This window comes from Labrus mixtus, chromosome 8 (genome assembly GCF_963584025.1).
Source record: "Labrus mixtus chromosome 8, fLabMix1.1, whole genome shotgun sequence".
Lineage (NCBI taxonomy): Eukaryota > Metazoa > Chordata > Actinopteri > Labriformes > Labridae > Labrus > Labrus mixtus.
In genome coordinates this window covers 20195140-20208142 of record NC_083619.1, presented here as the reverse complement: position 1 = coordinate 20208142, position 13003 = coordinate 20195140, and the positions used below count along the sequence as shown (strand labels likewise).

General features: G+C 38.1%; 1 protein-coding gene across 3 annotated transcripts in view; it reads left to right on the top strand.

Annotated features, from left to right (window-relative positions):
- LOC132979315 (pituitary adenylate cyclase-activating polypeptide type I receptor-like) overlaps positions 1 to 12813 on the top strand; it is a 28243-nt gene extending 15430 nt beyond the window's left edge. For 2 of the 3 annotated variants that reach the window (XM_061045025.1, XM_061045024.1), the window contains exons 8-15: positions 1457 to 1610; positions 1814 to 1874; positions 2308 to 2377; positions 2503 to 2594; positions 3712 to 3795; positions 5417 to 5546; positions 7753 to 7794; positions 8110 to 12813. In XM_061045025.1, coding sequence (XP_060901008.1) covers positions 1457 to 1610; positions 1814 to 1874; positions 2308 to 2377; positions 2503 to 2594; positions 3712 to 3795; positions 5417 to 5546; positions 7753 to 7794; positions 8110 to 8313 — 837 coding nt within the window. In that variant the 3' untranslated portion in view covers positions 8314 to 12813. The remainder of the gene's footprint in view (positions 1 to 1456; positions 1611 to 1813; positions 1875 to 2307; positions 2378 to 2502; positions 2595 to 3711; positions 3796 to 5416; positions 5547 to 7752; positions 7795 to 8109) is intronic. The other variant, XM_061045026.1, reaches the window with a different exon arrangement.
- Positions 12814 to 13003: the final 190 nt, after the last annotated feature.

Below are 13003 nucleotides of genomic sequence, written 5' to 3'. Positions count from 1 at the left end.
GTGTTGTTCTTCTGTTTGAGATATAAGGAGAGCTTTGTAGACAGAGGGCTTCAAACACTTCTCCTCAAGTCTTTCCTGTTTGATTTGCACCTTTGAAAGAACTACAATCAAATGCAAATTTTAACATAAAGCAAACACTGTATTAGATGACTAATACTCCCTGATTACAGATGCAGAACAAGCTCTTAGCCTTTGTCTGCTAACTACACATTGCTCACTCTTGTTAAGCAGCCATGATAAATAAACCTAATTAGGTACGCTAATGGCTTCAGCAAGGCCGGTGGAAATCTTCTACTAGAGGCTATTAACATATCAAAGGGTTCTTTGGCCTTTTTGTCAAAACCGCTGCTATACTGTTGTTGCTATGGCGATCACAGGTCAGCATCGTGGCATTGTGGTACTGGGAATCAGATCCGTGCTGTAATTGGTTGACCCCATTTCAAATATGGACTCTTTAATTAACATGTCATTTGATTACACTTCCCCTGACATGTATATGTGCGTCTTTGCAACTGTGAAATCATGTTGAACCACTCGTACAGTAGCTGCTAAATGCTGCATTATGGGGTAATTCATCCTTTGTGCACTACACTTTGATTTACAGACATGAGGATGTATGTCAATCTGACATGTATCGTCTAAACAATTAAATACAGATCTTTACTCAGGATGTTCCTAGCGACAAATCCCCATGTCGATTAAACAGATATTTAAAATCAGGCTAGTCAACTAGTCTAAAGATAAGAAACACTAAACAACAGTTTTAATTGAGCACAACCTATTTAACACGTCCAATTTATCATGTAGTTCATCACATTCTTCAGTAGCATAACTGACGGCTATTTTCAAAAATGCTGAAACGGGTGGCACTTTGTTTCAAATGTGATTGCCACATGTGGCTAACATCAGCAGTGCTAGCACCAGCAGCCTTTTGTCCTCCTTGGCAAGGCAAGGAGTCCTTGCAGTTTAATGTCCATATGCCTGTGCTAAATGTAGTTACACGTGACTCCACTGTGCTGTTTACATCCAGGCAGTAGAGCAGTGAGAGCCCATTAACTGTATCTACAGCCGCAGCTAGAGACAGGTGGTCAGTTATAGCTTAGGCATAACATTTATCAAGCATTGTGGGCCTACATTAATGAAAAGACTCATAATTAGTTTAAGCAGCCAATAATTCTGGAGATGACTTTAATCATTTAGCCGTCACGCACATCCCTAGTTTTTACATTCTGCAGCTGGAACAAAATGTTTTATTTTGGATTTCAAAAAAGGCACAAAGAGTGTATTAAAATACACCTTTTAATCTGTTTCTATGTAAAATGTTAGCAATCCCAGTTTCCAACATCAACAATCCAGGTGTGAAATTACTCATAAAATCAATGTCCCCCCTGTCCTTGCTCTAATAATGTCCACCCCACCCCCACCCCCACCCCCTCTGTGTTTCCTCGCTGTGCAGGTTGCATGTAAAGCCATGATGGTTTTCTTCCATTACTGCGTTATGTCCAACTATTTCTGGCTGTTCATCGAGGGTCTGTATCTCTTCACTCTACTGGTGGAGACTTTCTTTCCTGAGAGACGCTACTTCTACTGGTACACCATTGTTGGATGGGGTGAGTATGGGGTTATGTTATTTCAAATCTGGCATGTATATAGATAGACTCTGTACTAATAGACTTGCAACCACAGAAATAGAAAGTATTTTTGCTTAGAGTTTGCATTTGAAAAATGTACTGAAAATACCCACATCTATGACTGAGTATTAAAACATCATCTGCAGTAGATTAAGGTATTGATTGTTACTATTTTATTACAGGAACTCCAACCATCTGCGTCACTGTCTGGGCAGTTCTGAGGCTCCACTTTCATGACACTGGGTACAACACCTTTCTCAACTTTAGATTGAAATTCATTAAGTGGGAGAAATGCAGCTTTAATTAAATACCAATGTTAAAGCAAAGAAACCCCTTAGGGAGGGTCAAAGCTCTTAATGAGTTTTGCTGAGATTCTTGCCTCCATACATAGCATTTATAAAGAACACTTTATGTTTAAATGTGAGGCCTAGCATACAAGCTTTTTCTAACACTAGTCAATGTAACCTTTTCTTCTTTTGTTTAGACTGTTCCCTTTTTAAATTCTTCATTCCTGTTCAACCCACTTATCAAGCCCCCTTACTTTGCAAAAAAGATACTTGATGGTCAAAGAGCATGGTGCTATGCCGAGATGCCGAGATGAAATAAAGCAGAGCAAGTTGAATGATTATTGAAACCCACTGTTCCTCTTCTCCTCCTCCTCCTCCTATTTCTCCAGGTGCTGGGATACAAATGAGAACACTGCCCTCTGGTGGGTGATCAAAGGACCAGTCGTTGCCTCCATTATGGTATGAAAACGATATTCCTTCACTTTCTCTTTTTCTATCTGTTTCCCAGTCATTTCTCATAAACTGGATTTTGCTTTTCTCCAAACTACTCACTACTTATTTGATCTATGTGTCAATTTCCTCAGATCAATTTTGTCCTCTTCATTGGAATAATAATCATCCTGGTGCAGAAGCTGCAATCGCCTGATATCGGAGGGAATGAATCCAGCATTTACCTGTAAGCTACAACCAGCAAATTCCCAAACAATTATAATGCACATCTTCTGAAAATTCTTCTGTATGTTATAAATACCAATTCAGAAAGTTTTTAACATGATTTTAGGATGTGAAGTTTAGGGCACAGAAACAACCCTGCCACTGTTGCTTCAAGTTTTTCTTATAGTCAAGAAATCCCACCCTATCTCAACTACTTGAATTACAAGTTTCCTAATGAATTCCTCCCAATCACAAGTACCTCCTTAGTAGACCATAAGAAGTCCATACGAATCCTTTGTATAAAAAACAGAATGAAAACAACACGTAAATTCTCTCCATGGTTGAACCAGGTGATACTATTCTCTTTTATGAAAAACATGGAGACTATGTTTTAGGTTAATCTCACATACACCCCCGTGATGCTATAAACAATTGAAAACCACATTTGCAGCTGATCATTTCCTCATTTCCTTCAGTTTGAGTTACAGCACCCAGCTGTTTAAAGGGACCTACTAAGACCTTTATGAAAGGTGTATATCTGACCTTTTCATGGTCTTCATGGGCTTTGATGATGATCAGAAGGATATAGAATAACACCAGCTTTGTTCTCTAATCAGCTGCTACATGGCGTCCTAGACCCGAGAAAAAAAAAATCCTTCCTGGTTAACTCTGGCCTATATTAACACATCTGTTTTTTGGTCTGTGGATCGGTTGGCAATGTCCCTTAAAAAAAACGATCTCAAACTTTAGATCTAGAAGAAGAACTCACATTGAGGTGCCATGCATTTGTAATTGAATTGCGTTGTTGACTTAATTGTCCTATTTCACGTTTATATCATTAAACCGCCGACGTGTCTTTTTAGACACTTATCAGAATAAATGTTTAAATTGGTGCTACCTGTTGGCGGGAAGCTTGAGCCTCCTCATTATGGAGCTGTAGCCAGACATCACTCCTGTTCAGCTCCCAAAGGAAGGCGTCTTTTGAGGCCCTGCAGATAATGTCATTCTCATCTGTTGCTTAGACCTGTGTGTGCGTGACCAAGTGTGAATGTGTGTGTGTGCGTAGTGTGAGACTGTGTGTCTGTGTCCCTAAAGACATTGTCTTTGTTGTACTGTTGTGTTGTCTTTGTGCTGTGTAGCAGCTGTGCTCAGAAATGCTTCAGTGAGCCCACACAGGCTGTTCAGCATTCGTGCAGGATGTCAGAGTTATCCACCATCACACTGTAAGTGTGTGTGTCTGTGTGTGTGTGTGTGTTTGTCCGTCCACATGTGTTTGTCTATTTGTCTTGTGTACACTGTATGTGTGTGTGTTGATGTGTGTGTGTTTTGCACCAGTGGTTCTTAATTTTCAAAGGCCTGGACTCCCACATGCATACTTTCACTCTCACACACGCGTATAGTTTCCTTCTTGTGAGGACCCTCATGGACATAATGCATCCAACATAACAAACCCTCACAGGCTACATGCCCCCTTAAATTAAAGTGAATAATTAAACCAAGTCTTAACCCTCATACAGCAACGCTAGACATACAAGAGGACATAAATGCAACTAAGCATACACACTGAATTCTCTGCTCATTGTTTTATGATTTGTCTATGAGGATCTCTGCAGGCCACTGGACTGTACTATTAAAAACCACTGTGTTGCATGCTTGTGTTCCTTTTTTTACATTTCATTTGTCGTGTTTCCATTTCTTACTTGTAAATCAGAAACTAAGTTTAGGTTGCTTAAATGAATAAAACTGTGTATGACACATGCCAACTGTTGTGTGCCTTGTCTTGTCCCTGTCTCAATCGTTGACAGGGATTGTTTTACTAAATCTTATTTCAGTTTAGTCGGATAAGGCTGGTGTGACACTACATTTTTTTGTAGGGCTGGGAATCTTTGGGTGTCTCACGATTCGATTTGATTTCGATTCTTGGGGTCACGATTGGATTCTGAATCTGTTTTCGATTCAAAACGATTCTGGATTCATTGATCCATGGATTCAAAGTCGATTTATGAATTAGTGCATACTTCAGGATCTACTCCAGTCATCTGTGAGACTGGCTGAATTGATTGTTGCTCTATTTAGCATTCTAGTGAGTTAAAGAACTAGCCTTAGCACTTAGCAGGGAGTGACTGATCTTTCCCACCCCTAATTTGTGTATTGTCAATTAATCCTATAAAAGACCAAAACTAATGACTTTCTGACTTTCCTACATTTACATATATTGTAACTGAAAGAGTAGAACTTTAAAATTTGTAACAAATTAATAGTTCACATTTTGACTATGGTTCTGTTCTGTCCTTAAAAAGACAGGCACTGTTGTTTTTAACATACAATATCACACAGGAGTAATTCATATATTTGGAATGATTTTCAGCTACGGGCTAACAAATCCTCAGTGAGTATTTGCAAGATGAGAAATGTTGAATTGACTCAAAATGATCTACAGTGCCTTGCTTTGTTGCAGTAACGAACAAGTCAAGCAGTGAGATGAAGAGACTTTTTTTTTTTATCAAAATGGAGCTTTTTATAAAAAGATTTAGCAGTGCTATATCTTGCTAGTGAGCTAGTAACATTGTTGGTTTTTGTTCTTTTATTACAAAAATAACAAAAACTGTCTCCAGCCATATCCTTAAATGTAAACACTCCTTTCTCATTCATGTCTTATATAAAATTTGAGAGCTGTTTATGAAAGACTGTGTTCCAACAGTACTCAGAAAATGTGTCATAGCATTGCATCAGTGGCTCTGTTCTTGCATCACATCCACCGGCTGACCAGCCTTCTTTAAACATCACTTTGATTTGCATTTGACTTCCAGTTCACTATTTAACTTTGTGTGTGTGTGTGTATAGGCGTCTGGCGCGCTCCACCCTCCTGCTGATCCCCCTGTTTGGTATTCACTACACTGTGTTCGCCTTCTCACCTGAAGACGTCAGCAAGAGGGAGAGACTGGTCTTTGAACTGGGACTTGGATCCTTCCAGGTATGTTTCTAAAGCTCCTGAAGACCCTCAAATGTGCGCTTCTAATTAAAGAGAAGTACCAGATGGGGCGCTGGTGGCGCAGTGGTTGGTGCGCGCGCCCCATGTATGGAGGCTGTAGTCCTCCAAGCGGGCGGCCCAGGCTCGAATCCGGCCTGTCGTTCCCCACTCTATCACTCCCTGATTTCAAACTCTAACCACTGTCCTATCTCTCCATTAAAGGCACAGAAAGCCCAAAAATAAATCTTTAAAAAATACCAAATAATGAACGAGAGGTCATATTGGGATAATAAATGATGTTAATAAACAAGATTAGACCTTCTAGGAGAGTGCGAGACTGAGTTTATATGAGCCTATTGTCTTCTTTCACCATAACAAGCAACCATGAGCTACACACTTCAAGTCAAGTTTTATTTTGTACTGTATTTCATTCACATGTAGGTACACAGTGAGAGGAAATTGTTTTCCTCTAGGACCATGATGCTACATAAGACACTGAAAATTACGAGGTAGTAACACAAAGTTGAATGTCGAGACAAGACTATAACTGCTTGTGTCTTCTTCTGGTACAGATAAGCCGCGCTGCAACTGATGTTTGACCAATATTTATTATTTTCTTTTTGTCAGCAAACACTACATTCTTAGTTAAAAAACTAAGAATGGAATAAATACAGACACAAGCAGAGTCTCCTTCATCTGTGTCCTACTGTTGGCTATAGCTCCTGGCAGCACACTTAATTGCTTCAACTTATCATGTGAAATGCTGACCACTCAGCGCAACACACAATTTGGCCAGTAGGTGTCACTAACAGAGCATAGAATATGAAAAACATTTCAAAATAAGACATTTTCTCTGTAATTACATCAAAAACCTGTTCAAAGAAACACCATTTTCTGTGACAGCTACAAAGACAAACAGGTAAAGTGGCAACAAAAACAAAATGGTAAAGAACCAGTTAGAGGGACACAAGAGTGCCAGAGGTAGTTTTAAAACAGTCCAGCATGGGCTGATCTATCAGTGCCTGTGTAGGTTCACAGTCATCCAGGTCATGGTGAATCCCAAAGCTTGACCAAAAGGCAACAGCAGGTCTACAATCAAGTCCAGTTGCATTTGGATCAAGCTTTGGGATTTACAATATGTACAGTGCATATAGCATAACTATGTATTCCACTAGGTGTTCAAGGAAAGCAGTTGGTATTTGACGTTTTATTTGATGTAACGGTGTAAACGTTGTACAAATGACACACATGTTCTCTCATAGCAGGACGAAACATTGTATCACCACAACTGACATCAACTTTTTGTTTAAAAAAAAAAAAACATCTACAGTTTAACACAACAGTTAAGCAGCAGAATTATATTGTCCTGTATTCTGGCTAGCTTAGTCAGCATTGCGGAAAATAGGGGGGTAAAGAACGTACCTGTCTGTGAACATATTCTGTCTTTTCCAGCTCAGATCAGAAAAAAGGATTCATTAGTGTCAGTTAAACTGTAAACGACTTGCAAGCTAGTTCAGGCAGTCAACTGGAGCTGCTCTGATTTCACACTTGACATGTGTCATCATCCACAGTCACCTGACATCCCCGCCCTCCAATAGGCAGTCAATGCAAGCTGCAAGATGTATGTTCTCTCCATGTGCTCTTTCATTGACAGCTCTTACCTGCAGCAGTACTGCACTCTTGATCAGCCACACCACCACACCAGCATCCACCTGTAGGCTCTGACTGAGGGCTTTAAGATAACCCCCCCATCACTCCTCAAATTTCGGCATGTAAAATAAAACTGTGAGGAGGGGTGATGTCGGAGCCTAGATGCTAAACGCAAACTACAGAATGCTCTGCTGCTGCAATAAATAGTTGTTTTATTACAGCAAAAAATAACTCAAACTACTTATCTGTGTCACTTGCAGAGATGTCCCCTCAAATTCTAAGTCATGGTTTAGCAATGCTCCTCATTCTAAAAAGTGTTTTTAAGTCAGACTTGCTCTTTTTTTCCCCCTATCTTTTTCTAAAATATTTTGAAGAACATCCGAGCGTTTGTCATTAAACACTGCTTCCAGTAAACATAATTTGCCAAAAAAAGAAAAAAAAAGTCAGGCTCATTTGATACTACTTGAGCCTTTGCTAATAAGAATGCCAATCTTTTTAAAATGACATTTCCATCTCAAGCTGATTTATCTTGTTATTTACGTCTGTCCTTCCCCTGCAGGGCTTTGTTGTAGCTGTCCTCTACTGTTTCCTCAACGGAGAGGTAAGATTCTGTCTCAGTATCATTCACAGTCAGATTTAAACTTCTAATTATTGTGTTAAACTCATGAAGACACTGAGCTTAACGTGTATTCTTCACCTCAAAATAGTACAAAAACGTACTAACTAGTTCTTCTTTTCTTTAAGTCACATTTTCAGGTTTGCGTGGTTTTGAAACAGAGTTTAAAATATGTACACATAGAAATAAAATAGGCAGATAAAGAGTAATCCATATAACGTCAGCGTACTGTGCCTTTTTGATGAAGCTAGTGCAGCCTTAAGTTCATTTAAAATGACCTTGTGAAGTTTCTCCCTGAAGGTGCAGTCAGAGATCAAGAGGAAATGGCGCAGCTGGACGGTGAACCGATACTTTGCTGTGGACCTGAAGCAGCAAAGACACCCATCACTGGCCAGCAGCGGAGTGAACGGCGGGACTCAGCTGTCGATCCTGAGCAAGAGCAGCTCCCAGATCCGCATGTCGAGCCCGCTGGCGGAGAACGCCAACATCAGCCTCCCCACCTGAACATCTGACTGGCGGGAGTCGATTCAAGGTGCCGTTTCCACTAAATGTACATCCAGACCAACCACAGCAGACCAAAGTGACCCCTCACAACTCTTAGTTTGAAGTCCATCAATTGAGGTATTTCTGAAAGCATTACTGGAGATTCATTACAAGTTCATATTTGACCTACATACCTGATTCTCTAACTATCAAATATAAAATTAACTTAAATTATGTTGTGTTTTTATTATTAATAAACGATTTAAACGAATTAAAATCCATCCATTGATAAAAAAAATATTTAATTTAAAATATTCTTACAGATACTTTTTTTTTTACAACATATATTTAGCCCCTGCTGTAGTTTGCCGTTTTACTCATAAATAACATTAACAGAGTTGATGCCAAAATAAAGACAATTTGTTGGAAGGAAAGTTCAAACAATAAATGTAGGGGTCAAATTCGGCTGTTGGTTTGTACAGTAAATGTGCTTCAAAGTGCCAAACAGGTTCCCTGACTGGATCTGATCTTAGAACAGGTCAGAGGTCAGGAACAGCCAAACGTTCGCCTTGCTTGTACAAATGCTCATCGTTTAAATGTCTCATCTTGAAATTTAAACCTTTTTCTACAATCAGCCGTAAGTACAGAGTATGTCAAAAGATATATTGAAGAAAAAAAAATACAACTCATGGACTTTGTAAATAGTTTTTTTTTGTGTCTGGATCAGAGTTTTCTTTGACATAATGCAGTATTGTAATGACCTTTTCAAACGAAAGGAACTGGAGCCCAAATCTGTAGACTTCATCATTAATACAGAGGACGGATGAGATCCTGCCCTGAAATATTTACCAGTATTGTATTTAAAAAAAAAAAACACACACAGTATTTTCTGATTTAGAACAAAGTGCCAAAATGAATGAGGGGTGGTGATATTTCAGTCACAACAATTTAGACATAAAGAACAACATTTTGTGCTCCATAGATTGTTCTTATATTTTGAGACATTAATTTAAAATATGTATTTATCTAGCTTCTTAGGATATTCAAGGTAAACCATCTGAAGTGCTCACAGTTGATGACACTTTAGTCTTTTTTAAAAGTTCATAAGAAAGGGGTAACCGTAGAAACTACTGCTGAAGAGAAGAGCAGAGTACAAGAGGGATTATTAAAGTTGGATTTAAAAGAATTGAACGACACTGAACAAAATAATTCTGGCACCCTATGCTGGTGTACAGCCTTCAGTTACGCTACAGCAGCTTCTTACAGCTGAGTCTCTCAGACTCGTCGGTGATGATCTTACAGACTGTGAAATGTAACATAAATGTGCCATTTACCGGATGCTTTTATTCTGAGCTCCTCATAGTGCCATGGGTTTATATGTACAGTATTGTATTGTAGGCAATGAGAATCAAACCCTCCACATCCTATTTTCTCTGAGCCTCAAATCATCTTGCAATATTAGTTTGTTTTTCATGTAAAACCTTTTATTTCAACATTTCTCATATTCCAAAGTGCCTCGTCAGTCACAAATAGCTATCACTTTTATTTACAGTAGAATGAACAGATATTGCAAACGTTTAGGCAGAGTCATTTTTCCTGCAAATAATGTACAGAGTCATATCATTTATTGTTGGTCACTGTGCAAAATGTTTCCATTTGTATTGCTCTCCAAAAAAATTAAAATATATATATATATTTTGGTTATTTATTGATGAAATTCTGCATTTTCTTCTTTTATATCACTTAAAAAAAGCTAAGAGCTCTACTGTGTTCTTTTATTTTCAATCCTGATGATTTTGACAAGACTAAAGTAATAACCGCAGAGTTACTGCTTTATTTATCCTCTTGGTTGCAACGATCACTCATTCAAGATAACTAAAAGTCTATTAGAATTAGGTGCCGACATCCAACACAAGGGCCGCTTCAAAAAACAGAAATATTACAAGTTGCTCCAGTCTTAACAAGACGCTTTAATATGACAGCTCTTGACAATCGCAGAGTGTTGCCCATTCCTTGTTTTTGTCTTTTACTTTGTGCACAATCAAGCTGACAAACAAAAACTGTGCAGATGGTCAAATGTCATAATGTACAGGAGGATACATCCACAGTAATCACTCAAGATACTTTTCACTTCTTATCTGTGTAGATTACATGAATGTAGTATCTTTAAACAATGAATTGATGATATTGTTGAACAGACATGGATGTATATTTATTTTCCATAATACAGTGATATGTGTATTTACTTAATGTGCAGTACTGGTGCTTTCTCATGTGTAATTTATTGTATGTGTGTTGTATGATTTCATCACATTGAGTGATATTGTTTATTTTTTGCCATGACTGGATTAAGCTACATTTTGGCACAGTGTCTCATTCCTAATATTAAAAGAAAAAAAAAACATACACACAAACGGGAAATTGCATCCAAAGCTGCAGAGGAAATGATGAGAGATAAAACACAGATAAAACCTCTGAAAAAGCAAGCCTAGGAGATGTGTTATTTGTAGCATCTGTTTGGCTTCTTTTGGTAAAACAGTGTGTGACTGTGAGATAAGACACCTATCAAGGGAACTAGAGCTAGAGGTAGAGTAATGATTTAATTTTTTAGTTGGGAAGAGTTCAGGGGTGGAACAACTGCGACAGATAAAACACAAAGTGCGTACGAGGGTGTGATAAAAACCACTCCGGTGCTGCTGCTTACGTGTTCTATCACCAGCCGTCACTCTGAGTCTGAATCAGCTCAGATGGAAACGACCATGTCTCAAAGCTGTTACTGTGTGTGAAAAGAAGAGTCAAAAACTCCTCACTTGACTGTGTCTGTGCTGTTTATGTGTCTACCACAAGGTGGCAGTCATGTGTTGCATTTTTGTTTGATAGTGTCATTTAAAAAAAAAAAAAAAAGAAGTTTGACTGGCATTGGTTTGATTTGGAGATTTGTGTTTTTGGGGAAATAGAGGTAGGGTGGGGCATTGAGACACTTATATGCCACATGCTTATCACTCCTCATATTTTCTTATTATTTTACACATAAATCATAAAACATCCTTAAATTAATATTATCTAAATTAAGCCTGATGCACAACATTGCCAGTTTGGGATTTTGGTTAATTCACTTTCAAACCCAGAATTAAATTCAAACTCTCATTTTGACAACAGAGTTGACTCTTTGAATTTTAACTCAAACAAACTGACATCAGAGGTCATTTTTTAAAGCTAAAACTAAATGAGGCAATTTTGGCTTGTAAATTATCCTCACAGAGTTATGTGCATTTCAGGAAAACATTTGAGGTTTTTTTTATAATGTGTCAAAGAAAAGCATTTGACATGTATTCCTATAGAAGTAGTCTAACATTTTTGCAAACATGTCCATTCACTTTCCTACTCAAAGTTGGATGAAGAGCCTGAGACCACATGACACTGGGAGAAATATTAAGCTAGCAGCTGGCTAATTCAGCAAAGCACAAGATTCAAAGCAATGGGAAGCAGCTAGCCTGGCTCTCTCTAATGTAAACCCTTATGAAGCTAATTAGCATACAGTAGTGTACTACTTTAAAAAGTATGTACACCTTGTTACACTTAGTTTTGTACAGACCAATGAAACTAATACAAGTTTGAAAATGATGAGCATCTAGCTAAACCTCACAGCTTACTGTTACAGAAGATAAAGCAGCTAGTTTTTAAATATTTGCAAACATATAGCTAGCTGTACCCACGAAGCTACATAATGAAACATACAGCTAGCCTATAGATTATAGCTACAAGTAAGCTAGCAAGGTGTTACCACTTATATAAACAATAAAAAGTCAGCCAGTAGATGTTAGCCAAATGATAGCTAGCTGAAAAATATAATATATAAGCCCCCACGTCTAGTAATGTTGACATGTATGTTCTTATCCAACTCTGAGCAAGAAAACTGTTTTTGGTATGTCAGAAAATGTCAAACTAGTCCTTTTGAATTTAACTATCCTTGATGTGGCATGCCCCTGTGTTTAAATGCCTTTCTCCGGCGGTTATGCGTGTTGAGCCAGTTTTATCAAGTGTTGAGCATATGTGTGAGTTTGATTGCCAACGCATTTTTGAATGTACAGATGTTTCTCAGCTGCTCTTAAATGTTGCCTGCTATCAATTTGCCATAGTGTACAAATGATGTCTTTCCTTGATTATATATACAGTTCTCTGTATATTTTTGGCACACAGGTAGACCTCTTGACAAAACCTGTACTGTTTGTGAACGTGTTTTTGTATGTTTCTGTTCATGTAGCCTCACTGTTTCCAGAATGTGAGTTTGTGTGAACGTTTGGGAGAGTTAAAGCTGTACGCATGTGTATGTTATGATGAGCATTCATGAGGATATAAGTAACTTAACTGTCAAAAGATAATCTATAAACCTTCATCTACATTATGTTTTACCTGTGACAGTGGTTTACTTGTGCAACATGTGTTCTGGTGTCCAACATTCATGTCCCAAGTTGTGTAAATTTGACTGCAAAATAAATCTATCTGTGGTATGTTGTTGCATTTTGTGGTCGAGATTTTTTTTGCTCAGCTTTCCTATACATGGAGATATTGCACAGTGGGTTGTAAAGGGTTATGTTGGTTGTTCAAAACCCAAAACTTCAATGAAGGCGACATTGAAGGTTAGGGTCAGTAAAATTCAATTTAGGTGTACATAAAAAAAAAAAAATCTTTCATTGGTATTTTCTTATAA